This window comes from Aulonocara stuartgranti (assembly GCF_965226115.1).
Source record: "Aulonocara stuartgranti genome assembly, chromosome: 20".
Lineage (NCBI taxonomy): Eukaryota > Metazoa > Chordata > Actinopteri > Cichliformes > Cichlidae > Aulonocara > Aulonocara stuartgranti.
Genome location: NC_138956.1, coordinates 26,418,367 through 26,446,312, shown reverse-complemented (window position 1 = coordinate 26,446,312; position 27,946 = coordinate 26,418,367). Strand labels below are relative to the sequence as shown.

At 40.4% G+C, this 27,946-nt stretch overlaps 1 protein-coding gene across 13 annotated transcripts; it reads left to right on the top strand.

Annotated features, from left to right (window-relative positions):
* znf512b (zinc finger protein 512B) lies at positions 1-27,517 on the top strand. Of its 13 annotated transcripts, none has more exons than XM_082519057.1 (18): positions 1-103; positions 944-1,126; positions 2,441-2,575; positions 11,149-11,228; positions 11,381-11,509; positions 11,821-11,996; positions 12,086-12,369; positions 12,462-12,533; positions 14,025-14,159; positions 15,106-15,233; positions 16,336-16,428; positions 19,264-19,362; positions 20,006-20,260; positions 20,399-20,758; positions 20,971-21,072; positions 21,213-21,275; positions 22,701-22,799; positions 23,721-27,517. In XM_082519057.1, exons 3-18 carry the CDS (start codon positions 2,443-2,445, stop codon positions 24,060-24,062), a joined length of 2,550 nt encoding a protein of 849 aa, XP_082375183.1. In that variant the 5' UTR covers positions 1-103; positions 944-1,126; positions 2,441-2,442; the 3' UTR covers positions 24,063-27,517. The 13 variants fall into 13 exon arrangements, with proteins under 13 accessions (XP_082375183.1, XP_082375182.1, XP_082375180.1 ...); XM_082519056.1 differs by having other exon boundaries at positions 898-1,126; XM_082519054.1 differs by having other exon boundaries at positions 649-1,126.
* The last annotated feature ends 429 nt before the right edge of the window (positions 27,518-27,946 follow it).

Below are 27,946 nucleotides of genomic sequence, written 5' to 3'. Positions count from 1 at the left end.
TAGAACAGCCTGCCACAGACTGGACAAGAAGCCGTTATCGGCTACGCGGGAGGACATGGGAAGAACATTTTGGCTGCAGCTAGATTAAAATAATTCGCTAAGGGTTTGTATACGGAATTTAAGCCCTGACCCTTTTTTTTTTGTCGTCAGGAGCGAGCGCCGTTACGTCGGAAGAGTAGCACGAGCCGGTATTGCAGCGAGTTTATTAGCCAGAAAGCCCACTATTATTCAGCTCGAAAATTGATAATAATAACGCGAGAGTTTGCAAGTTGCCTCAAGACTGTAGTCGCAACTGTCAAAGGTGGAGTGGATACGCGCATGACCCAACACACATTACTGTAATACTGTACACGGCCGCCGAGATAATATCCGTATAAAAAAAACGAATAATCCCGAGGTAAGGAGCGAGGAGTGAACCAAACCCGACCGAGATTTGGCGCTTCTGCTGATTCGTTTTCGTTCGTTTTCTTTTACTCTAACCAACAGACTCACAGCCGTCGAAATTACTGCACTAAACATATTTTTGTGCCTCCCTTTAGCTCCAGCCAGCGCAAGGATTTTTTTTTTTTACTCCTCCTTCGTAATAAAGTCGCCATTTTGCTTCACTGCCTATATAAACCATCCCGTATTCTAATATTTTTTCTCAAGGAGTCGAGGGCTCTGTCTTTCCTGGCTATTTCTATTAATTTGGAGAGTTTAACGAGAAGACAAGGGTTGGAGAAGTGCCTCGTGGTATACATATTAATGCACGAAAGGAGAACGAGAGGGGGGGCAAGGCAATTGGAAGCTGGAAATAAGGTGAAAGTATCCTGGATTTCTTTTCATGTTCAGACGAATTTATAATTTCTCATCTCCTGCACTGCTCTTTTTTACCGTCCACCTGGTCGTCGTCTGCAGACTGGGGGGGACAGGACGACGGTGACGACTGTCCGCTTCCTTTCAGGCCCCCCAAGCTCAACCTGACCGCTCCTTGACGCACAGCAGGTGTGATTGCCATGTAACTTAACGTTGGTGAAAAAAAACGCCTACTTTGGTGCCTGTCTCCTGCCCCTGACCTCCTCCTACCTCACGTGGATGACCCGGGGCCACCCGGGCTCTGGTGCTGGGTGACTGCTCGACAGTTAAGGTAGGTGTGGCCGGGGAGGAGGAAGAAAGTAGAGCACTATTTTAGTTAACCACATAAATAGGCAACTCAGACCTTGTTGTAGTTGTCAAACAGCGTGGCCGTGTGCCACGTGCGGTGTTAAAATACTTATTTCTAGGTTGGTCTCTCAGCAGATTGTGAGAGGAGATGTGAGTGGGTGTCACGGGGTTTTGTTGTGTCTAGCTAAGTATATGGTAATAAAGTTTCTGTAGCAGGTTTGTGTTTACATGTAGATTTAATCGTTTACGAAAACCCCAGCTGCAATGTATTTATTCATTTATTTATTTATTAGGAGGATGCTGTTGAAACACTGTGGCAAATCTAAAAGGGGGTATCCTACATAATTATTACAGGGTTGCACAGTAAGACTCACCATCAATCAGCCATATCTTTCTCACCACCTGTTTATTTTAAGTAGTTATGAGCTGATCTGTAGCCCATCTCTTCATGCTCTGATACATCATACCGGAAAAGGAAGATGCCTAGTGTTAATGTGTGAAAGATTTCATCAAGTTGCACCCTGCAGCAAGTTCACCGTGCATTTTATAGTCAAAATCATCAAAACTTTACAACTACTGTGAACGCTTTATCTCTGTGGTATTCACGCAGTGAATTGCACAGCATGTAAATGGACACCGAGTGGCCCCCATTGAGTGACCCTTTGTGTGCTTTGTAATTCATTAGGAGAGTGACATGAATGTGTGCTAAGAGAAACCATGTTGGATTGTAATCAGTACCACTCACCATAATTAGCAATTGTCAGCCTCTATTCAGAAGGCTGTTCCTTCCTGATGGGGAATGATGTTTAAGCACAGAGAGTCTGAACTTGACATGTACAATATAAGCATCGGGATTGATAGATGTAATGTATCTCAATTGACCTGAACTAGAGATCGCTGGTTTTCATAGTAAAGAAAGCTTGCACAGCTGCTCAGGAGCGTAGCTTTGTATCCCCACCATCTCTTTGACTCACCTTTTGTCTAATGGGCAGAGCATGAAGTTAGTGTGCGAGTGAGAGTATTGATTTTGAAATGAAAACATGGAAGGTCACACCCTCATTATCACACGTGTGCCTGCGCTCAGATAACCTTCAGGCCAATAGCACTGATGGCCAACATAAAGAAGCTGCATTATTGAACAAGGAGACAGCATCAGCACACGCTATTGATGCAGCAGACTTTGCTAATAATGTTTTGACAAACAATGGATTCGGATTAATGAGCAGCAGAAGCATTTCCGATATTACCTTTAGCTATGTCTCCTGTGTGTTTGTACCCCCTCGTTTGTACATTGCAGGCATGGAGAGCCCAAGTGGGCCCAAGCTTGGGAAGCTGTCCTCATCAGGGCTGTCGAGGGGCCGAACGCCCAAGCATGGACATCCCCAGGAGCAAGTTAGAACCATGTCAAGCCCTGAAAACCACAGCAAACATAGTGAGTGACGAGCCGCTACATTTTGTTGAATGAATACAGTGTGTGAGTTCAGCTTTTGTTGGTATGACTCAAGTTTGCTCCTGGACTGATTCTAGGATGAAGTTCATGAAGCGATACAGTGTGAAGAGTAGGTACTGGGTGCATACAGCATGACATACTAACACATATATGACAACTGAATTTTTCGTTTTTGCATATTTGTTTCTTAGATCCAGCAGGTTTGCATTGGCTAAAGTTTTGTAATTCCAGCTAGTGCACTTTAGTGTGCTTTCTCAAGGATTTGATTAGCATACCATGCATGCAGGGGTCTCTGTAGCTGCTTTTTTTTTTTTTTTTTGAATGGATTATATTTTATTAGAAATCAATGGTTTCAGGTTCAGTGTAATTCTACCCCACAGTAGAGCCTGGAAACTCCAGCAATTTCCCTGAGACTGCTTTACAGTGAGAAAAGCAAACAAACAAGAATTGCCAAGCACTGACACAAGTGAAACCCCAGGCCATCTGGATGGAAATGGAAGATTTTGGAAAGAGAGGGCCAGACTGGGGAATTATTTTTCAATCCAATAACCAGTAGATCATCATGACTTTGTTAATAGCGGTGGGCAGGCTTGGAAAAATGGGGTTGTTCTAATATGACCCAGTTGTTTTGGTTGCTACAAAATAGCCTCTCATTCCCAGACACACAGAGCACAAACACTAGACTAGGTGCTTCGGTTTATTTTCTTTTCATGTTATTATTCAGCCCTGTAGGCCAGAGTTTCATACTGTTGTGCATGCATGTGTTTCTGTGTATGTTTGCTTGTTGTGGTTATTAATGCAAAGCTTGTGTTGCAAGAAATGAGAGTTCGGCGACACATGGTACAAAAAAAAGTGTGGAATCCCTTTACTAAAATCTTTCTTGTATGATCTTTCATGTATTTATGACTGTCTGCAAGATCTTCCCATAGTTAGAAATAAAACACTCTCCTCAACTTCTCATTGTGTAGGGTCTGGCAGCTGATTGGCTGTTTTTGCTGTTGAAGTACATTTGTTTTTTGAATGAAATGGTTTTCTCTGCAGCCTCTTAAAGCTTTGTGTTTTATGGGCATTTTTTTACACTTTATTACTCAGTAAATAAGAGGAGTTTATAAATCAATCAGCAGAAAGTTTGTGCTGGGCTCTGCTCTGATCGATGTGAGGCTAAAGACAAGAGATTAGATACACACTTTTGGCTTAGCTTCACTAATGAATAACTCTGATGACTGCGCGTTTTACTGTGTGCGCGCGTCTTAAAGTAATACTATAACAGGTGATGGATTGGCCCTGGTTTTTATGGGGCTTTTTCAGGTTACTTAAGATTCTGCTATTTCTGTGTGTCTATTTCATTTTCTCTTTTTACACTTGATCTGTTCGGACTTGCAATTATGTTGAGCTTCTAAGTGATACCAGTAGTATTTAGATCATGTTTGATACTGCAAGTCTGTGCTATTGTCTGTTTTAAGAATAGCTTCTGGCACAAAAGATAAGAATCTATGTTCCACTATGTCTAAGGAAGCTTAGCTGGTAACATTGCCAGCTGGTTGAGATTTATCTTCTCTAAGAACCACAAGGAGAGAGACAGATCTTCTCCTGGAGCACATGTAGATTGTACTGACCAATAAGAAGATGAATATAGACATAACATACAACACGGGAAATGTATAAGAAATTCTACATTTCCATTTTAGGAATATAGTTAAATTTTGTACAGTTTGGAATATGATTCATAAACCAGTAAGATATTCATTGACTGACTGACTGTGCCAAATTGTGTTTCAAACACCAAGCAATCTTTTACAATTTTCAGTCTCCTTAACTTATTATTTAGAAATTTTATAGATGTTATGATAAGGAGAAATGCTACAGTGGTGATATAATGAACCTGGCACTGGCCTGTCTATCCCAGGGGGGATATGAACCTCAGTTTGGGGAAACAAAGGCATCAATATCTAAGGCTCCCTATGAAGGTTTTTCAGTCCATGCTCATTGCACACAGTGTGCTCTTCTGATAGCCTCATTATCTGCCCTCATCCCACTGGTTACTTCTTCATTTTTCATTTTATGTCCATGGAGAGTTTGGACTGTTATGTTGCGTTATCAGTTCTCATGTTGGCCCATAAATCTCCAGCTGGAAACTTTGCATGATGTAATAGCGGAGAAATCCCGTCTGGCTGTTGTACTGGTGGTTTCCTGAAATCACTATGTGCCTTCATATGTGACAACAAAACCTGGGTTTGTGTGCTTTCCTAGAGTGTTGTGGTTGAGCTGTCACCTTGCCACACCAGAGAAGTCACAGGAAAGAATGTGGTCCTTGAGGGTGATTTGCGCGCTGTTTCTCTCTTTTGTGCTTCAAGATGTTTCCTATTAATGTCTTGTTTGATTCTAAAGCTAAGTCATTTTTTTATTTATATAGAACTAATGCTGTTTTGCCAAGTGCTGTAGGCCCTGAAAATAGTTACCTTTCAGCAAACGTTAACCCAAGTCTAAATAAGTAAAACCTGGATGTGTGAAAGGCCGCCCCCTTCTTTACCCTCTCTGACCCCAGAACACACTATCCAGTCGGCATGTTCTGTGTAAGAGGAGATGAGCGCTCCAGATTTGTTGTTGTATGGTAACATAAGTGGGTTAGGAGGGGAGCTGAGAGCGTGATAAGTTTTATGCTTGTGGCTGTGTGTGAACGATAATGTGCTATTTGGTGCCATTTGTTTGTGTTTATGTTTATGCATCTGTTCGTGCCTGTGTTTGCCCTAGCATGTGTGTTCTCATGCTACACTTGTCTACCCTGCTGTGGGGACCTTCTTTTCAGGTCCACAGTTGCTCTCTATTGACCTGGTATATCTGCGTCAGTATCCGTCCATCAGTCTCTTGCTTTTCCTCTAAATGTGCTGCTTTTTCAAGCTTTCTCTCACTTACTTGTTGTCCAGACGTGACTGTCATTGCTCACTGTTCTGTTCTTCCTCAGCCTCCTCAACTATTTCTTGCTTACGTATTAGCAGTGACTTAACCTCACTATTCCTGCCACTTCTCATTCCTTCTTCAGCCTGTTCCCAACCGTTACCCTCACTTCTGGTCTTCACTCTAATCACATTTCATATTTGTTACATTTTCTAGGGACTTCCTCTTAATGGCTTGAGTCTATCAAATCAGTAAAATAACAAAATATCAAATCAATAAAAAGCTATAGATTGAGACTGTTTGTTTTTGGGTAGAAATTGAATTCTGGTGCTTTTCTCAGCCTGATGCTACACCTCATTTTGAGGAGAGTCCTTTGTCATCTTTGTCACACCTTCACTTGGCAGACTTGTGGATGGTTGATGAGAACGAGTACAGGGAAATGGGAGAGGAGAGAGATTGAGTTGGTGAGTCACTGTCCATAAGGAGGGTATTGCAAACAGTTTGTAGCAGGCATTGTCTCTCGGCACACATATAAAGTGCTGGATGCCCTGTTGCATAGGCTTATTTTATTATTATGTTGTTGTTTTTTCAAGTGTCTGTATATGCTGTGCATCAATTGTAAACTCCCCAGTGATTGGTCAGTTCTCCATTATCCCTCAGGTTTTATCTAAAACTGTTGCGATTTGATGTCACTAAACATGGCATTGGCTGTGGGCCAAATAAGTATCAAGTAATTCATTGAGTTTCCAATAATATGAAGCATGCTGTTGATGTGGAAGGCTGTAAAATCAATACAGGTCTGAAGAAGCTGTTGAGGTACAATGAGTCACCAGATTATGTAGCAGAAATCTCAAGCCTGAGCTCTATTCTTGGCTGCTTTACGTGTGGTTTAGTGGTGGAAGTAAACTGATATTCTACCACATGTCTGTGTAGTGATCCCTGGCCTCTCAAACAAAGTGATTCCCCATACAGTAAGTCTGCGGGCAATAAAAATTGGCATTCATTAGGACATTGAAGAATCTCCCAGTGTAACTGTTTTCACTAAGACTGAGTGACTAGTGCAAGTATAGAAATAAATGTAATTATTTTATATATCCATTTTCTTACACTTGCACAATTCAGGGTCATAGTTGGAGCCTATTCCAGCTGTCCACCCAGACAGGTCACCAGTCTATTACAGAGAGGCAGATTTCCATTCAAGCTCACAATCGCACCAATGGACAATTTAGAATCACCAGTTAACCAAACGTGTTTAGGTGGTGGGAGGAAACCGTAGTGCTCTGAGAGAAGAACCCTTGCAAGCAAAGGGAGACGATGCAAATGTCACACAGAAAGACCTCCAGTCAACCAGTGGTGTCAAACCAGGAGCTTTTTGCTTTGAGGCAACAATGTTAACCACTGGACCAACAACTCTCCCTGAATAATGCAAGTGATAGCAAATGCCACAGTCTATGCCAGCACTCAGAATGGTTTAATATTAGGAAATAGGTGAAACAAATAGGAAGGTGGTGCCACTAGACAAAAATCCAAAAGTAACCTATCAGCATATTATAAATCGAGTTGTCTAAGAGGAGTTTTTACTCCTGCAACTGCTTTCGGCTCTGTTCTGCCCCATGATAGGGAAACTTTGGCCAATCTGATCTTTTCTGGAAAAGAACAGTCAAATAGTGTGGCATAGTATGAAGAAAAAGTTTGGGTATAAAGCACCCCACTGTGCAGTGGGCTAAGGAGAGGGCATTCTTAGAGGAAAGCTGGATTTGATTTCTTTGTAAAGCCGTAAGTCAACATTGGCATTATTTTAATACATACCAACACATACATATCAAATTGGCAGGGTGGAATGGGGCTCAGAAGAGAGAAGGAAAAGCTGTGGAAGGCGGGACATCTACTTTCAAATTCTGGTCCTTTCCTAGATTGCTGCCAACAGGAACTCTAATTTATTTTGCAAATAAACCAGTGGAGCTCCACCTTTTATTTGTGGTTGTGTCCACTTTTCAGTTAAGGCAACCCAGAGCAAAGGTATGTTTTCTTGCAATGCTCTATAAATTATACAGATTTATAAACATTGCTACTGATGAATTGCTGTTTCCTTTCCATTAAAAAAATAATGAATTTTGACAGATTAGTTAAATGTTTGTGTCTTTCAACAAGTGGATGTATGTAAAAGATTAAGCTCAGATGGTTACACAAAGCAAGAGATAGAAAGGAGGGAGGGGAGAAAAAGACAGAGAGCGAGAGAGAGAGAGAGAGATAGAGAGAGGAAAGACTAAGATGGAAAGTGAGAGCCAGACTCACTGAGACTCTGGGGTTTTTTTTCAGTTAGCTGTATCAGGGTAGTAAGACTTGTCTGGTGTTGCTCCACCTCACTCCTTACTCACTGTCTGGAATCAGGCCTGACTGTGAGGGAATATAGGAACGTCTTCAAAAGGAGGTGTGTATATAAATGGAACAACTGTTGTGCGTGTGTGTGTGTGAGAGAGAGAGAGAGACAGAAAGAAAGAAGGAGGGAGGAAATGAGAGAACATAATGTAAAATAGCATATAAATATGTGCGTGTGCTTGTATAAAAGCGGTGAACTGTTGCTAAATCAAATGTGTGAAGGAAGGAAACAGTAAGCAAGAAGAAGTTAAAGCACAATAGACAAAAATTTATAGCAGAAACAGAGATGTTAGTAAGGTCCTGTGGTTGCATTCACTATAAAAGCTGCACAGCTTGCACATGCTGTACAGTCATCTGCTAGTGCGTTTGCTCTGCAATGAGTCCAGGTGTATTCGTTTATACATCTAGCGTCTGTTGAGATTGAGGAAGTACTGTGTCTTGTCTTTTTTTCATGAAGTAGCATGAGTGGTGAGTGATGTTGTTTGTGTGTTGTCTTTCTAAACTACAGCATGTCTAAAACCAACTGTGAAGGCACAGACAAAGGCTCCTGTGTGACTGTTTGTCAAGGAAAACAAATGACTGTTCTGTGTGTGTATATGTGTGTGTACATTTGTGGGTAATGTGTGAACCCTTGCACTCAGGGAGAGCAGTTGCAGGCGTAGCTAGGAGAACTCAGAGGTTATTTGAGATCATTAGACAGCTGCCAACACTCCTGGTTCTCTTCTCTTCTCTTCTCTTCTCTTCTCTTCTCTTCTCTTCTCTTCTCTTCTCTTCTCTTCTCTTCTCTTCTCTTCTCTTCTCTTCTGTCAGTGTTAACCATTCTCTTCGCTTCTGTGAGTGTTAACCAGTCTGCTGCAACAGTTGCAGACAGCTGGGAGCGAGTCACACTCTGACATTAGTTGAACAGCTGTTTTATCCCTATGGTCTGCGCCTGAGAACTGGGGTTTAGATTTGCCACAATAGACCTGCTTTGTTTCCTACCAAGACAATGGTTGTGATTGCCTGAATGTTTGAGCACAAGTGTGCTAGCCATAGTCATTTCAAACAAAGTAAAATGTATAAAAACATTTTGTGTGTGCACAGTTCACCCCAGAAAATCATGTTTTTTTTAAAAAAAAAAATCTTTTTGCTCTAACTTTTGCCAGCATGTGCACTGCTGTGGCTTTGCAGTGTGATTTTTGCCTGTTTGCACTATAGCCTGCTGCATGTGGGCCTAATTGTTCTGCTTGCTGTAAAGAGGCCTCTGATAATGGTAACTAAGACAAGTGGATCTTATTCCCATAGCAACATGAACATATCTTTCCCAAGAGCAGAATTCATTAATTATGCCTTTCTTTTACAAGACCTTTATTTTCTAAGACAGGAATTAGAATGCATGCTCAATTTCCTCCTCAGCATAAGAGCTGCACCGCCGACTGCATCACCTCTCCAGCTGCTACCCAGACAGCTAATAGAGAAATGCTCTGTCGCCTGGAGAATATTAATACACTCATATCCATGCAATCACATCTCGTTCACACTCGGTAGTAATGGTTTTGTGTACTTGTTTGCGTGTCAGTGTGCCCTGATGTGTGTGTTTACACCTTGTGTCATCAACTATTCCAAAACACAGTCAGTATTGCTTTGCTACTTCTTATTACATTTTATTCAGTCTTGCTTTATTTTCAATCTACCTTATTATTGTGAGTATGAAGTAAAATGTTACATATAATCTGCCTACATATGTTTGTATCTCTGTTTCCCAACTGAGAGAGTAAAAAGAAGACAAATGAGGGAAAGGGAGAGAGCTGATACTGTGTAATAAAACACGAAGGGAAATGAGCAGGGGAGGCCATAGTAGGTTAGTCCTCGTGTGCTTCTTATACACATTAACATCCCTGGTATAGAGAGTTGTTTTTGAGGGGGTCAAAGGGTGGCTTTTGCTAACACAAGCTGTTTTTTTTTTTTTGGGGGGGGGGGGTTGTTTTTAAGAGAAATGATGGCATTAAGTCAATTCATTTATCTGATGAAAAATTATCCAACCATTTTGTAATCCTGGTAGGCACACAGTGTGCTCTGATCCAGTTTGGGACCTGCTGCAAATGGGCAGCACCAGGCATGTGCATGCTGCCTTGGCTTGTCAATTTGCAGGAGAAGAAAATAGTTAGCAGAAAAAAATGTTATGGTGATGTGAAAGAGATCTAAAAAAAAAGTGCATTCCACTTCACAACAAAATACCATCTTCCCTACTGTAAATAGATTTTATGTCATTGAAGCATCTCTTGAAGCGTCTTTGTTTCCTGCTTATTATTTACTTATTTTCCTACTGTTGCTGTTGGGTCTTGTCAGATTAATGCAGAGTAAGTTGAGAGAACATGTAAAGATGTCATTTTGTAGAGCAAAGTACAGCTACCTGGAGCACTATGATTCAGTGTTATGCTCAATCAGAGTTATCCACCTCTGCAATTCTCTTCTCTTCCTCAACATCCTGTGCTCTCCTCTTCTTCCTTTGTCAACCCCCCTCCCCTTCTTCCACATGCATACACTCATCTTCAGCTCTTTCCGCCTTCCCTCTCTCCTTCTTCAAGGAGCAGTGTATAGAGGGAATAGAGTGCAGGGCTGATAGTGTGGAGGTTTAATTGCACCCAAGAAGAGAGCAGTGATGAGCCAGTGGAACCGTAGAGAGACATTGGAAAGGGTGTGAGCAAAGAAAGGGAAGAAAAGTGAGAAAAGTAGACATGGGGTGAGAAAGAAGTAAAGCAGCAGCATGAGAGATGGAGGGAATTAGCAATAGAGAGCACATAGAGAGCTGAGGCAGTCGGTCTGCAGTCTGCTGTGTCAGAGGTCCATGCAGGCACTAGCGATTTATAGCTGATCTGTTTGGCTCTACATAAGGCCTTTGCCCAGGCTGCCTCATTTTTCCCTCACTTACACACACAATCGTGGACATCCATTCTGTGTCCCTCCACAGAAGAGGCTAACATTTGAACAATGGTCACAGTTAAACCTAAACACTGTATAACTTTGCATTTATTTGTTTTTCTTCAGAAGTGTTAGTGTTCATACTTATTTTGCAGTTTTTGTGAATACAAATCTATTCTTCTAAATCTCTTTGTGATATCTCAAGAGCATATCTAGACATGCCAAGTCAAATATAACTAGGCTTGTTAGGTCAATAACAAAGAAGTTCCAAATGAAACTTCAGGATTTTAGGTATTACAGAATTTTTTATTTTATGGATATGAAGTGCTGGCAGTAGATTGTTTTTAGCTCTGATGTGGCTTTCTTTCTCGCTTTGCCAGGTCCAGTGTGTGATGAGCCAGCAGAGGGGAAGCGGAAAGGTCGTCCTAAAGCAGAAATGCAGGAACTGAGAAGCATCCCTGTGAGTATTTCTCTTTGAAATGAGTGGGTACTTGAAGTGGGCTTCATTTTTCTTGCACAGTAGGCAGCTCCCCATGAATATTCACAATATACAGTGCTATATAGCAATAAATCTGGCGTGGATTCAACTCTCTCTTCCTCACCCCTGATCAGGCCCATATGATAGTACAATGGAAGGAAGAGTTTAAGCGGCACTCCAGGGTAAAATGTCCGTGTTCAGGCTGCTGGTTAGAGTTTCCCAGCATCTATGGCGTCAAGTACCACTATCAGCGCTGCCCGGGGGTGAGTCACTAGCCTCTGCTCTTTCCTGCCACAAGGCTGTTTATACCTTTATGCTTCAGAGTAGACTTGTAGCACTGGACCATTTTATAGGAGAAACCCATCCAATAGGGCACCGTTTAATAATTCCAGAGAATATATAATGGCCTTATTACAAACCTGAGCAATTATTAAGGCTTTTTCAAAAACCTAAGCTAAGTCAGCTGGAGGGGGGGGGGGGGTATTTTCTTTTTTGTAACAGCTACCCACTGTCATTAGATTTTGGATAGGGAGAGAACTCACTTTGAATCTCCTCTTCGTATGTCTGCATCCAGGCCACCGTAGCTGAAAAGCTGAGTCATGGCTGTCCCTACTGTGAGGCCGTGTTTGCCACAAAGGTGCGTCTGCAGAAACACAAACTGTGGAATCACCCAGAGAGAGTCAGCATGGAAACCAAGGACGAGCAACCTAAGCTTCAAAAGACTTTTGTGAAGTCCAGCGCTAAGAAAAGGTGACTGAGATATAGCTCAAATTCCTAACCAGATTGAGTCACTTAAAGATAACTGCCTAAAACTGTCCTGTCTCATTCTGTGAATTCAGGCCCATGGAGATCAGTCCCCCCTCTCCTGTGTTCTTCAAAGTGAAAAAGACCCATGAAGTGTCCACACCCTCTCAGAATGGGGAGCTGGCCTACCAGAAAAATGAGAGGAAACAGCACAGCCACAGCCAGCCTTCACAACAAATTCACCAGACCCTGCCAGTCCAGCCTCACTCCCAGCAATCTCATTCCCAAAGCACGTCATCTGATGCAGGGGGAAGTGAAAGCGAGGGGGGCAGCCTTCCCTCTTCTTTTCCTGACGAAGACCCAGAGCGAATGAAGCACAGTAAGATTTCAACATGCCATTTGAAATGTTCTCAATTATATGCTCCAGTATATTTGTATAACCATTATGCACTGTTTTTCCTCCTGCACTAGGACGAAAGCAGAAAACACCTAAGAAATTCACTGGAGAACAGCCCTCAATATCTGGAACTTTTGGATTGAAAGGTAGATACCTTTTATTAAAAGGAAAACATGGGGTTTTTTTTAGTGAAAACTTGAGCATGACAAAGAATTTTGTGATGTAATTTCACATGCCACTGTAGGGCTGTTTGATATAACGATATATATCGGATGACGATATAAAAACATCTATTGTTTCATTTTACGCTATCGTTTGTTTCGTGGTGTTGCAAAATAAACTGTTTACGGCAATATTTTTTCATGGTTTTGATGGTCACTGTAGTGGCTATATTAATTTCTTAAAGTTCTCTCTTTCTCTTATATTTAATATAACCACACTACGGACGGACAAGCGCCTGTTTTTATGCGTTGTCGTTAGCAACAGCGACGGTAAAACCACCGCGTGTCCGCTTGTTTATTTTCCACATAAACCTTTCACAATAAAGCTCAAGGTCCTGTTGAGACTTTTCAAAATAAACTGAATCACGTGAAAGAGCAGATTATTTACGGATGAGAAGCAAAAAAGAGCCGCCAGGTGCTAAAAAATAAATCTTAGATTCAAACGTTAGGACAGGCTTTTCCCCGCAGCACGCCGTGTAATAAATACTCACAAAGAAAACGGCGGCCGTTACAACTTATGTCTAAAAATGTATAGTTTCATGCATCAATTAAAATACTCGACTCGACCAGGTACATGACGCGCAGCTGGAAACACTTCACGCAAGTCAAGCTGCCCGAGATTCACAGAATTTACAGAAAATGTTACATTTCTGTGATTTATATCGTTATCGGGACGATAGATGTCTTATATCGGGATATGAGATTCTGGTCATATTGCACAGCCCTATGTCACTGATATAATAAAAATATGAGACAGAATAGTTTTTTTTTTTTTGTATGCTGGTTGATTTACAACAGACCTTAGGAGCCCTTTGCTAATTTACTTAAATATTGAGTTCCAGAGTGGACAAATGTGCCACTGCTGGGAGGAGGGACATTATTAGTTATGTAAGTGACTGAGATTGCTCCCTGCTGCCACTGATCAATGGTGCTGTTTTTTTACACAGTGCTAATGTAGCAACTGTAGAGATGTCTCATATCTGGCTAAATTAATCAGTGACTCACACATCAAGCACACATTACATACGCATATTTTTTTCAGCCTTTCTTTGTCTCATTCACATATATGCTGAAAATGCTCAGTGACTCATATAGCATACAGAGGGCTGTAAACTACTTACTATCACTTGTCAGACAGTTCATCTGCGGCTCACAGGCGCTGTCTTTTGCTGTCTTTTAGTCTGCTTGTCATTGATTTGGTATAGCTCAAAACAACTTCCATTTTCAGCCTCCTTTTTTCAATTTATAGTCAGTATCAACTTTCTGTTTTTAGTATCGTGTTCTTGTTTGGTTTGCCCTACATCTGTCCCACTCGCATTTCTCACTTTATCTTCTATACTTTCAGTTTGAATTTTAATCACTAGCGTGACTGTCTGTGTATATGTGTGTGTCTGCGTGTGCACATGTGTGTTGTAGGTATGACTAAGGTAGAGGAGAAGCTGAAGGCAGGCCGTGTGAAGAGACCAGAGGGGAGTGGGTTCATTGAGGAGGCTCAGAGAAGACCTTCGTCAGGTCAGCCCTCTAGAAAAGACTCGGCCACAACAAGCTCTGGTGAACACCAAGATCACATTTTTTAAATTAATCATCCATCTATCTAGCCATCCACACATCCATCCATCCAGCTATACATTTTCGTATCTACCTGTCCAATTCAGGGTTTTGGGGGGCTGTCATAAGGCTAACACAGAAGGTAACACATTCATGCTCACTTCACACCTACAGCCAACCAAGTTTATTAACTAAAAACTAAAATTAGGTATGAAAAAAATTAGTTGACTAAAATAACAATAAAATGTATAAAAAAAATTAAGACTATCTTTAAAAAATAGTGAACTTGAAAAACTAATTAAAATATAAATACAGCGAAAGTAACCTTAGTTCTAGGTATAGTTTGGTATAAATGTTATTATAGCTTCCTTGATTGGGCATTGATGGACATGCTTGAACATTTAAACTAACTAAAAGAAAACCAAAACTATACATTTTCAAACAGTAAATGCTAAACTGAAATGAGAAATCCATTCTGGAAAATAACTGAAACTAGAATTGGAACTAGAAAATACACTGATCACTCTGCCACCAACTTAGAATTACCAGTTAACCAGTTAACATGCATGCCTTTGGACTACTTGAGGAAGCCAGAGTAATTGGAGAAACCCCACGCAGGTAGAAGAACATACATAGTTATTAATCAGTTAAATATAATTATTACTTTTATAAGTTGCATCATGTTTTCTTCAAAGAGCATTTCTTAAATCTTAATGAGATATGCATGCATATGACAAAAACGACAAAAAATTTATCTTCAAACTATCAAAACCCCATGGATATTCATTTCAGTCATATGAAACTGAGAAAGCAGCAATCTTTCACTTTTGGGAAGCTAAAAACGTAAGTGCTTACTGATCATCTAGATTGCTGACACATAAGGACATCATACCAGTGTAATTTCATTGGCTAAATAACAAAGCAGTACTGTGTTCTGAATGTTACTCAGGAGCTGTTCCTGACACTCAGTGGCAGCGAGCAATCTCAGAGAGAGGTGAAGTGGTGTGTCCCACTTGCTCCATCGTTACCAGGAAAACAATCCATGGCCTCAAGAAACACATGGAGATTTGTCAAAAGGTCAGTAGTCGATGCATCTGTTCATCAGAATGGGAGCGGGGTGGCTGCGCTGTCAAAACAGCTGTTAGAGCAAACTGTGAAACCAGTAAAATTGTTTTGCTGGTAGTAGCATTCAAAGACAAACTGGAGCTGTAAAGCTCAGCTTGAAGAAGCCTTGCATTGTGGTTATTGTGCACTGAATACGTTAAAACTGGGGAGCCTGGGAACCTTTTCTAGTAAAGATAATGAAAATAAGGCTATCGGATCGCCCATGAGTCTGTTGCTGATTCACCACTGTTCTTTCCTTAGACCAGTTGTGATAGATACTGACTGCTGCAGTCCAGAAACACCCCATAGGAGCTGCAGTTTTTGAAGATGTTCATAGTCATCATAATCTGGTCCTTCTCAGGCTCATTTAAATCCTTACACTTAACACATCAACTTTGAGGAAAAAATGTTCACTTGCCCCCCTAATATATCCCACCCACTAACAGGTGCCATGATAAAGAGATAATCGGTTTTATTTGCTTCATCTGCCAGTGGTCATAATGTTATGTATGATCATAAAAGGGGAAGGGAAGGGCCCCGTAAGCTACTGAAAATATAGTGTGTAATGGGCTAAAGCGTGGGGGGAAAAAAGGGTTATTTCAGTTGTATTATGTCAAGCTTGTCTAGTGGATGAATGAGGTTGAGTGTTGCAGTAGCCTCAGCCCTCAAAGACAGTGTTCCTGGAGCCTGTTTTAATGGCTCCTTAGCCCAGTGGCCTGTGTGACTCTATTAAAGTGACAGTCTGCTGTTAAGCAATGACAGAATCATCACATTACCACTGGGTCACTCACCATCAAGACACCTCTGTCTCCAAATCAATACTGAGGCGAGGAGAGAAGCTACAACAAAGTTGTGATATGTGATAAATTGGGGTGGGGGGGGTTTAAGGTTCCTAATGTGTCCCTTGCCTTTTACTTTGACCAGAATATGCACTAGTAACAAACTTTATTAGGTTACAGATGAAATGTTGCTATACTGATGGATTCAATAAAGAGCAAAGCCAGCAGGAGTGGGTTATTTTCCTCTCATAGAAAAATGTTATCTGAGCTTCTTCTTTGGCCTTCAACCCCTGCAGCTCCAGGATGCCCTGAAGTGCCAGCAGTGCCACAAGCAGTTCAGGTCCAAGGCCGGCCTCAACTACCACACCATGGCCGAGCACAACAGCAAGGTAATTCGCTGACGTTGTACTTTGTAAACCGGTTTCAAAGACTTTAAACTTAAAAATGACACCCTGTGACTGATTTTGCTCCTTTTTCTATGACTCATTATGAGTCCAGATGGTTTGGGTGATCAGATCATCACTGAACATGGTAATTAGTTTCAAACAACACCAAAGAACTGAAAAGTGAATGCTAATAGTTTGGTTTGTCATGACAGTATGCATGGAAATCCTACATTTATTTCTGCTAGTATCGGTTTACACAGCAGATGTCCAGCTATTTATATGCATCAACGTATAGAGTAAAAAATATACTCTATCCTATAATTTTATCAGTTACAAAAGTATTGTCAGATGCTATGATGATCTCTCAAAATTTGATCTTGTGGTCTCTAAAAAATCGTGATTGTAAAGTTGAACTGGCGATTGGTATTCCTGTCAGTGAAGTGCTCACATTTCTTTCTGCAGCTGTCTTAACTCTGACAGCAGAGAGCTTCATTAAGATATTATCATGACACTCCTGCATTAGAGCAGTGGTGCCACTATGAAGTTTGCTGAATAATTTAAAGCTACCCGTTTCAAAAAGTATTATAAAAGATTAATGAATCTACACTCAGCAAACCTTGTGGCATGTGTGTTTGTGTTTTTGTGTGAATGCGTATGGTTATAGTATATGAAATACATGGTAATCTATGTGTATGTGTTTAACAGGCTTTGGCTGTGTAATGTTTGCTAGATTAAGGGCTCTGATAGATGACCGTGCCATCTGTGTCAGCCAAGTTAAACTGTTTGATGCTGCCATTTGTCTTCAGAGGGGACCTGTTGTGTCCTGACCTTATTGGCGGGATTCCAGTCCAGCCGAGCAAAAGGCATTAGTGCATTATTTTTGTGTGTGTGTGTGTGCTTGTGTGTGCGTGCGTGTGTGCGTGTTAAGAATAAAATGCTTAAAGGTTGCACAAGGTAGCCTTCCTACACATCTAAACTTCTGCTGTTTCTGTTCTTCTGATTAGATAATTACAACTTTTGTGACAGAATGAAAGCTGTTATTGTGTTAATCTCTGTTTGTGTGTTGGTGTGCTCTAGATTTGAAGTAGTTCCTTATTAAAGAAGGCTTTTTTAGCTTGTGGGTTTGACTGGTGTCACACTCTTTTTACTTTCCAATGAATTTTAAATTTCAGGAAATTGAAAGATCAGGAGGAGATAGCACATTTCTTAAAATCAGTCTTTAGAAGTATGACGTGCCCTCTTTCTGTTTAGATACAAACGTTTCCTTTGTGCTACAGTAAGACAAGTACTTTTCTACAGTATCAATCATGTTATTTATTAATGCTACAATGTATACAATGTTATACATTGTAGCGGTTTTAGAGTCATGTTTTTAAGGAAGTAGGCACTACTACAACTGTGCTTTTGGATACACTGTATATTAATAATAATAATAATGGATTGGATTTATATAGCGCTTTTCAAGGCACCCAAAGCGCTTTACAATGCCACTATTCATTCACTCTCACATTCACACACTGGTGGAGGCAAGCTACGGTTGTAGCCACAGCTGCCCTGGGGCAGACTGACAGAAGCGAGGCTGCCATATCGCGCCATCGGCCCCTCTGGCCAACACCAGTAGGCAAGTAGGGTAAAGTGTCCTGCCCAGGGACACAACGACCAGGACAGAGAGCCCAGGGATTGAACCGGCGACCTTCCGGTTACAGATGTGATTCCCAACCCCCTGAGCCACGGTCGCCCGTTAAGGCATTTATTCATTCAAAAGTGTCAAAAAGACCAGTGTTTGGTGCCTTTGAATTGCAAAGCAGTTTTTTTTCATCACTCATGTGTTCCACCGACAAATCTGCAGAACTTTTGTTCATGCAAATATGTTGAACTAATGTATTTTCCAATATTTGTGAATCACTTGGTACAGTGTCCTTTAACATAGAATAGAAAAATGAGCATATAATGAAAAAAAAGCTTTTGCTCATACATTTTATTAGAGGTGTTAAGTTTACATATGTTAATTTGTCCAGTACTATTGCAATAAGTTGAATTTCTTATTAATATTTCTATATTAAACCGATTTGCACTTCAGTCTCATGTAAGCTGTGTTACTGTGTTTGGTTTCTGTATGACTTGGAGACTTCACTGACCATTGCTCTGATATTGTAAGTCTTGTCATGTGGCTTTACCCAAATGCAGTGTGGGAAAGGCAGCAGGCTGACAGAAGGACAGGGGTCACCCACTGAGATTGACCTTGGCGTTGCTACTGTGATAGTGCTGCCTCATTCTCTTACGCTTGCTCTTTTGCTCCTTCCCTGATAGAAGCATTAAGAATACAAGCTGATGTCGTTTCATTGTTGCTGTCCCTGTCATTGTATATCAAAGGCTTGCTGGTGCCTGTCCTGCTACCCTCAGGCTTTTGCAGTAGCTTTATTGAAGTACTCAAGTGGTATCTCCCTCCTACCTTTACAGAAAGCTACTGTAGTGTTGTGTGTCAGTCATCTCTGTGTGTTAACACATGAGAAAGCACATTAAATGTGTTCCGCTGGGATCCCTCAGTTAGTCTACTCTCTCTCCAGTCCCCTGCATTTCTTTTCCATCTCTGGCAGCCCTACCATCTGTTGTTCTGGTCTTGGCTGGTGTTTGGCACCAACCAACATGCGAGCGAAAACACGAGTTTGACAGGTGTCATAAACATGCCTTGAGTAACAGCCTCACCAGGAAACCATTTAATGATCCTGGCATCGTGTGAACATTAGAGATAGAAAACACATTTTGGTTGCTTTTTTTTTTTTAGTCATGAGGAAGTGGGGTGTGTGGTGGTGTGATAGTGTATTTGTTCCCCCTCAGCCCTCAGGGAGTGAAGGCCAGACGGGCAACGAGCATGAGGAGAGGGAAAGGCTGCGCCGAGTGCTCAAACAAATGGGACGAATCAAGTGTCCCAGTGAGGTATGCACTTCTTCTTTTTACCTGGTCCTTTCCTCTTTTACTGTCTCTCATTCTATACTACTCTTGCTTTCCTGTGTCTTTCATTTTATGTCACATTTCTGTCCCTCGTCATCTGCCAGTTTTGATTTCATTTCTCTCTTGTCCTCAGGATCTTCTTTTGTGCCTTTCTCCTTTTACATCTCTCTCTCTCTCTCTCGCGCTCTCGCTCTCTCTCTCTCTCGCTCTCTTTCTCTCTCTCTTGTTATCTTTCTCTCTCTTCCTTCCCTCTTCCCTCTCTTTTTCCTTTATGCCTTGTTCTTGGCATGTTGCCCAAAATCACATCAACACCCTGCTTCGCATTACTCACACTAGAGTGCAAAAGGCAGAGAGAGTAAGAATAGAAAGAGCTGTAAAGAATAAACTCTACAGTGACATGTCTTCACACTGAAAAATGAGCATCTTTCTCCTGTTTTCTCTGTCTTTTTAACATTAACCACAAAGTATTGACCAAATGCAGAGTTCCATTAAAACTACACTTTGTTCCACTTACCCAGTCTCTTGCTTAATGTTTGTTTTCATTCTGTCTCATTTTTGTCATTGGCGTCACTCAATCACACAAACATTTTGTGTACAAACACACACGCACACACGTACACAAATACAGGGCTGTTCAGCCCACTTTTCCAGTCTGATGGGCTACCAGTATCACCAGCAGCGTTGTGGAAGAGAGTGTTCTGACGATGCGAAGCCTGTGTTTCTGTGCCAGCACTGTGGAAAAAGCTACCGCTCCAAGGCTGGCAGAGACTACCATGTACGCACCGAACACTCCCCGGCCATCACCACCACAATGACAACCGCAGCCACCACCAACCTCATGGATAGTATCACTGACACCAACAACAACACTGGCAAGGAGAGGGTGAGATCATCATAGACGAGGGTTGTAGTAGCAGTTATAAGAGATGAACCTTTTTTTCTTTTCATTTTATGCTGATTACAAGCACATTTTATTGAATTTTAATGAGTACCTAAAGTTTTCCTATATTTTCACTCAAAGGTCTTACTGTTCCTTCAGGTGATCTCTGAAGAATCTCCAACAGGAGGTAAGAAGGAGCAAAGCCAAACTGAAAGGAAACGGTGGCAAGAGAAAGCCCCATCCAGCCATCCTAAGGAGAAGGACAGAGGCGCTAGAGAGAAAGACAGGGAAAGGGAAAGGGAGCAGGAACAAGATCAACAAAAAGCAGCACAGATTGAGAGACAGGGGGAGGACTTTGAAAGGACCCCCAGTGGCAGGGTGAGACGGCGGTCAGCTCAGGTGGCGGTGTTCCACCTGCAAGAAATAGCTGAGGATGAGCTGGCTAAAGACTGGGGCACAAAACGCCGCATCAAGGATGACCTGGTTCCTGACAGCAAGAGGGTGAGGAATAAAATTTGGATGCATTAAGTGCACATGGTGACCACAGTAAATACAGTATATTAGCAGTCCAGGTCAAAGGCCATGCAAAGGCTCCACACAAACTCCATCAGCAGATTTAAAAAATCCTTTATGTTACATCCACTTTTTTACACTGTAGAATTATATTAATAACTTGAATACTGATAGATTAAAAAAAGTTGTCTTCTGCATAGTTAAACTACACCCGCCCTGGCCTCCCCAACTTCAGCCCAGAGCTTCTAGAGGCTTGGAAAAATCAAGTCAAGGAGAAGGGCTTCATCTGCTGCACAAACGAAGTAAGAATATACAAATACACCATGTACAAAAAATAACCTACAATATCTGAGCAAAACAAAAGGGATTTGCCTTAACGTTGAGTGTAACATAAATACGAAGTCAGTGTGTTTAATCCTTGTTTGTTTCTGCTTTGTTCTAGAACTGTGAAGCTGTCTATTCCAGCGTGTCAGGACTAAAGGCCCATCTCGCCAACTGCAGCAAGGTACAAATCCACACTACTGCAAAACTCAGTGTCTGAGAATATTACTGGATATACAGTAATATTCCAACAAACCAATACAGACATCCCAAAAATACACTCAAACTGAAAAAATTTATCTTAAGCAAAAGGAAGTGGAATCTGATGGTACAGTTCAAATAAAATTAAGACAAATAAAGATACAAAATGAAGAGAAAGCAGGAAGTATTAGAATCACAGCATGATCTTGTATAACTTGTAAAACAGGATCTATTTTGCTCATTTCCAACTCATCTCAACGATTTTTCACTCTCTACTAGAGTACCTTTGTATTATTAGCAATTTACTATGATACGTGCCGGGGGGGGGTATACTGGGCTTTTGTGCTGTCTCTCAGTTCATCCGCTGTATACTACAAGCCTTTTTAGATTGACTGTGCCCTGGAAAGAAAATGTTGGGAGGGGCTGCTGCGCTCATATTAAGGATATCCCTTCTCACTGACATCATACAGGGTGAAGCATAGTAAATATTTTCCGAACATTCTGAAACCTGAGTTTTTGGTTGATCGGCATTCATTGCACGTAAGTTCACCTCTGCGTTTGAAACTATGGCCCTGATCACTATCAGAATCCACCAAGATTTTGTTTTTGAGCTGTATTTTCTCAAAATATGTTTTTAAGCTTATTTAAATAAAAACTTAACTTGGAATATGTTTTTAACACCCTCCTGCTGTAAAAGGCTGACAGGGTATGGTTTTTGATGGGTTCTTAACTTGCACCTTCTGCAGCAACCTTAAACTGGTTATCTAAGCAAATATCTTATTAGTCATGAGGCAGAAAATTGGCATATGAACAGGTGGACATGGTAAAGATGGTTTGTTAAATTTTAAAAAAGAACATTTCTGTCCACATGGCAGTCAAGAATGGGCAAATAAGGCTATGGTATAGTTAGAATTTGGCATAAACAACATAGAAACATGCATCTATTCTCTTTTGTGTCAACAATTCAGGGTGTTCAGATAGTGTAATGATGTGAGGGATAATTTCTTTGCACATTTTAGTACCAGTTGAGTGTCATAAATTCCAAAGACTGAGTATTGTTGCTGACCATCTCGATCACTTTATGACCATCCCTTTGTCTTGTCCTTGTCATCTAATGACTACAGCTGGCGTAATAATGGACCAAGTAACAAAGGTCATACCATCTCATACTGGTTTGTTGAACCAAACAGTGACTTTAGTGTACTCTGGTGTCTTCCACAACTACCAGATCCAACAGAGAACCTTTGGAATGTGGTGGAGCAGGAGATACACCAGATGATGCCGTTACCCACAAATCAAGAACAAACATTTGATGATATCATGTTAACACAGACCAAAATCTCAGGGGAAAGTTTAAGTGTGTCCAACCAGGTACTAGCAACATTTCTGGTGTGTGTGTTTGTTACAGGGTGGTGGCGAAATGGGGAAGTACACCTGTCTGATCTGTCAGAAGGAGTTCAGCTCGGAGAGTGGCGTCAAATACCATATTAGCAAGACACACTCACAGGTGGGTCACTGTCAGTATAAACTTAGAGGTTGCCATTAACATGACCCACTTAGTAAATTTCATTTCTGGTAATACGTCATAAAATAATAAACAGCATTGGTTAATCTTAGATCCAGTTTATTTTATCAGACTTGTTGCCAATATGACCGAAAAGAGCACTAAGAAGCTGGTCACTGGGACTCACTGGGAATTGTTGTGGAAAAGTGTATGAAGAAGAATGTGCAGACCACATTTGGCAATAGTAGTCAACCAGTCTATAATAATTTGGTTGAGTGAACTGTAGGACAGATCGTATCTTCCTGCTGCCATGAAATTTTATGATGTTGTTATTAACACAAGATTCATGGGCAGGTTACCAACGTGGTAACAGTAATGAACTTGAATTGAACATTAAGTCCATTATGGTTATACTTTTAACAGCCAGATAGGAGGACTTTCTAATGACATGTCAATCATGTCATATCCGGTTTCAAAACACCAAGACAGTGAAGCCACACACTTTAGGCTTCATAATGAGACTTTCTAAACTAACGAGTGACATCATGGTGGCTACATCCACCTGTTATACTGTCTGTGGGTAAAACCAGCTAGGTTGCACATTAACCTTGTCATAATACTCTTGCACTCAACAAGTCTATACATATCTTCCTTGAACTAATCTTTTCTCTTCACCAACAACAACTTTAGTTACAAGATAACACATAGTTTTTTTTTTCCTTATAAAAAAGCCTCTTTGTTTTTCGGTTTTAACATCCCCATCTTGTCCCCAGTTAACATTAACCTTTGGTGTTCAGACATGGTGGTTTATACAGTTATTTAGAAAGAAAAATGTATACACATGCAGTTGTATTCTGCTTGTTTGCCTTCTTTGGATCTTGACTGGTTTACTGTTTTTTTTGTTTGTTTGTTTTTTTGTCTTAGAACTGGTTCCGTGCAGCTGCCAGTCAAGTTGTGTCCAGTAGCAAAACTAAAGTCCCAGAGAACAATGGGATAAAGGCCGAAGTGAGGAACGGAGCCACGACTGGTAAAAAGAGGGGCCGTAAACCAAAAGAGCGCCCCCCTGTGAATGTACCTCTCGAAACAAAAACTGAGGCGCTTACCACCCAAAACTCAACCCCTGCCGCGACTCTGTTCTCTGGCACAGCACAGCCCCCAACTCTGTTCCCTGACCCAACGGACAGTGATAATTCAGGCCAAAACAGACAGCCAATTCCCTCCGCCACCAGAAGAAACAAACCCAAGAGGCTGTTACTGTCCGACTAGCTCTGCTTTTGTTGACCTAGGAGCCCAAGAGGATTCTTTCTTTAAATATCTGCCAGGAAGCTTAAAGACATTTCTAGCGCTACAAGAACTTGGCACTGAGAAGAAAGCCAAAAATCAACCAATATGAAGTAAAACCCAGTCTTCAAATCTTGGTTTCGAACCCCCCGAGATAATGTGTATACTGTTGTACTCAGAACAGTAGTGTTTTATTTCCCCATTCCACTTTTGTCTCCCATTTAAGGCACATTTTTCAATTTCTGTACTCACAGCAGGGGTGTCAGTAGTAATCAAAGTCCTGACCTAAACATAGATTTTTTTTTTAAACAGAGTTAGTATTCTAAATACCAATGGAGAGTCATTTTCTCTGCAAGATTTGTGTTGTGTTTGAGAGGTTTTAAAAAGGATATTCTATTAGCATGGTGAAGTCATTTAATAATAGCTAGTGTTTTCACATTTTTTCACAGATATACTGTACTGTGTACATGAACAATATCTATATCTATATCTATATACTCAAAGCAATGATGCCATCCGTCATTTCCAAGCCTGAAACATCCAACTGGATCATAAGCGGTCAGAATTTTTTGCAGTGTGTGCTTTAGTGCAATGTTGTTTTAATATAGTTTTTTTTCTAGTTTGACTTTTATTGTTTCTTGCTTTTCATGTTTTACATAAGCAAATGTCATATAAGCTAAAATGTTTGTAAGTTGTTCATGTTTCACATTATTTTTTACAGTTGTTACTTCCAAGGATTTTTTTTCACATGACTGTGAACAGTATCTGCTTTGACAACCATAATTAAGTGTGAAAAGATTATTTCCAGACTGGTTTTACACGGAAGTTGAGATGCAGAATACCCAGAAAAGTGACTGATATTTTCATCTGTAAGGCATACTGCAACTTAGTTGCTATTAGAAATAGAAAGACACGTTTAATTGAATTTAAAAAAAAACAACAACCAGGAAAAAAATGTTGAAACACTCTAAAATCGGTCTAGCAAAGCTAAATGTTTGACAGGAGGAAGAATTCTGTGTGAAGCTTGTTGCACCATTGCAGCACAATCAAATGATGAGGCCACGTTTTGGCTACTGCTTTAGCTTCAATCAAAGCTGAGGAGGGAATTTTAAAAATATATTATCTTTTCTAGAGAGGTCCAGGATAATAATCTTTTATTAAACAGAAAAACTGCTAATTAAGATTCACATATAATAATGTAAATGAATGAATTCTTGAACGCTCAAAGTTATTGCCTTGCACTTTAACCTTTAACCCTTCCTGCTCCCCTCTTGTAGTTTTGCACTCCAGAACTATTCACCCTAACCTAGTGGCTGTCTGGTGCAGGAGTGGGATTTTTGTTTGTTTGTTTTTTTAAACTCTGGTGGTAAACTAGAGAAAGAGACTAAGTTTGTCATGAGCAACATGACTGACACTTTCTATATTGTATCTGAAATCCAACGCAATGGTATAATTATGATTCACCTCACAAAGCCATAACTGGTCTTATTGAAGTTTAGGGCTGCTTAGCCACTTAATGTTAGATTAGCTTAAAATATATAAATATATAAACAAAATATTAAATGACTTTTCAAAATCTAAAAGATTAGAGAATATTTTCACTTTAACATGTTGAAAGTAGATACTTGAATCCACAGTTGTATTAACAATTTGAGCAAATTAAAACTCCATGAATATTTGATTTATATTTGAAGTTTATGTCCATGAAAATAACGACTTGCTTGCTTAAAAAAATACAGATCATAAATCTATTTTATATTCTATGGTGTGTGTTACTTAGATAGCAATCTGATAGCTTTGGATAAAATTATGTGAGGATATTCTGGTGAGATAATAAGGGTGCTTTACTTGCCACTCTACCTTAAGGGCCTGATACAACTCACTCAAGTCCATATTATCCTTACTGGCAAGTCCTCTGAATTTTGCATCATAATGTCAATGTCATTAAAATCAAGCACTGATGTCAGCAGAACATTTTCAAGAAACATTGAATTTGAAATGTGTGTTTTTCCAGGTGGTTTCATTCCTACGCTGTGACTTTTTATAACGTAACGCAAAGATTCAATCTGAATTCCCCCATTGCTAATCAACTGATGGAGTTAATTCAGGTGGGGATGATTATGCACGTGTCTCTGTCATGGGGATGGACCTTTATCTTCTACCTGGGTTCAGATGACAGAGAGGATAAGATGAACAAGCACTGAGTGGTCCTCGGACCTTTTCAATATGAGTTGTCCAGACTTTGTGTGTGTGTGTGCGTGTGTGTGTGTATTAAACAGTTAGCACCTTTTTTTGTAATGACTGGATGTCAGAAATAGTAACACTTTTGAGTGTTATGCTGTGGCACAGAATCAGTTCATCAGCTGCTTGTTACTCGTTTCATTAATGACGTCACATTGACTGTGTTTACCTGACGAGCTTTGGTGTTGCAATATGATAGTTTAGCACTGCTTTTAACAGTGGGTATTTTATATTTTATCACACCCTTTACTATCTGTCTTCCTATGATGTGGAAAACACATATCTATCCCGCAGTGTGAGCTAACTGCAACATGTTTAGAGAGTACAGCAATACACCATATTTAGCTGATTTTGTTGGCTTGCTGATATTTTGATATCGATGTGTCTTCTCGAAATTGTATGGCTTTTTTTCCCACTCCCCTTCTTTTATTAATTTGCTTTAAAAAAAATGCTTTTTACATATGATGAAATCTACACAAAAAAGGTTGAGAAACTTTGTAGACCACAAACAACATTGTAGGCCTGAGTGTTGGCATACACTGTTATTTGATCCATTTTGACGATGCACATAAATTGAGCTTTTTCAGTACATGATGGCAAACGGATTGAGAGAGTCCTTTTATTATTATCTATTCAGTATGGGACAACAAGGCATATGTATGTGTGTTTGTTTCTGTATTTAGTGCACTTACTATACCATGAAATAGGCTTGAAATAGGAGTGTTGTTGGAGCTTTCTAGTTACCTGGACTGTGTGTGGTGTGACTTTTGTACCTGGGGAAACAGCAGGCTCAAGTGTCTTCCCTTTGTCAGCAATGTTATTTCCAAAACCAAGATTATTCCTTAGAAATTCCCCTAGACAGCTGAAGAAGTTTACACTTTTTATTTGGTGGTTTGTTTTGTATGCTACCTAGTTCAAAAGCAGGAAATGGCATCCAGCTCTGTTGTTGGGGTCATTGTGATGAGTTTTAAGAGATGATGTTGTAGCTCATAACTGTTTATGGTATATAGGTAACAAATTAAATGAGACTAATGATGTATTAAAGATTTCCATATCTGAAATTAAGCTGTATAGTACCTAACATTGGAGGATTCAACACCTCCTTTGAGTCTGAACTGTTACAATTTTTTCTCCCAAACTTGTTGTATTACCTGTGCATTAGTATCCCTTAACTAATTAATAAAAGTTTGTTGACTAAACATGTGTCATCTCTGTCACCTTTTAGTTACTTTTTTATAGCTATTGCAATGTACAATGTAGTTGATGGGATTGTAGATTGTGTAAAGATGATGAAGATGGTTATATACAGACAATCAGTGGAATATAATAAACTTATTAGGGTGAATATTTTGACAAACACAAGGCTGTGAAATAAGATTAATAGTCCTTTTAGCCAAGTACAGACAATAGACTATATATATTCAAACCAACATCACACATTAAAAGGAGCCCTTAGTGCATAGGTGTCAAACTCTGGCCCACGGGCCAAATTTGGCCCGCAGCGTAATTACATTTGGCCCGCGAAGCCATACCAAATTACTATTAGAGGTGGCCTGCTGGTATTATACAGCTAATATATATATTGTTTAGTATTAAGCTTTGCTGTTCCATATTCAGTTTTTCAGCTA

Excerpts from the sequence above, each read along its gene's own strand:
- znf512b (XM_082519057.1), top strand. The coding sequence starts at position 2,443 with ATGGAGAGCCCAAGTGGGCCCAAGCTTGGGAAGCTGTCCTCATCAGGG. Across the intron at positions 20,261-20,398 it reads ACAACACTGGCAAGGAGAGG|GTCTTACTGTTCCTTCAGGT; the intron begins GTGAGATCATCA and ends TTTCACTCAAAG. Across the intron at positions 22,800-23,720 it reads TTAGCAAGACACACTCACAG|AACTGGTTCCGTGCAGCTGC; the intron begins GTGGGTCACTGT and ends TTTTTGTCTTAG.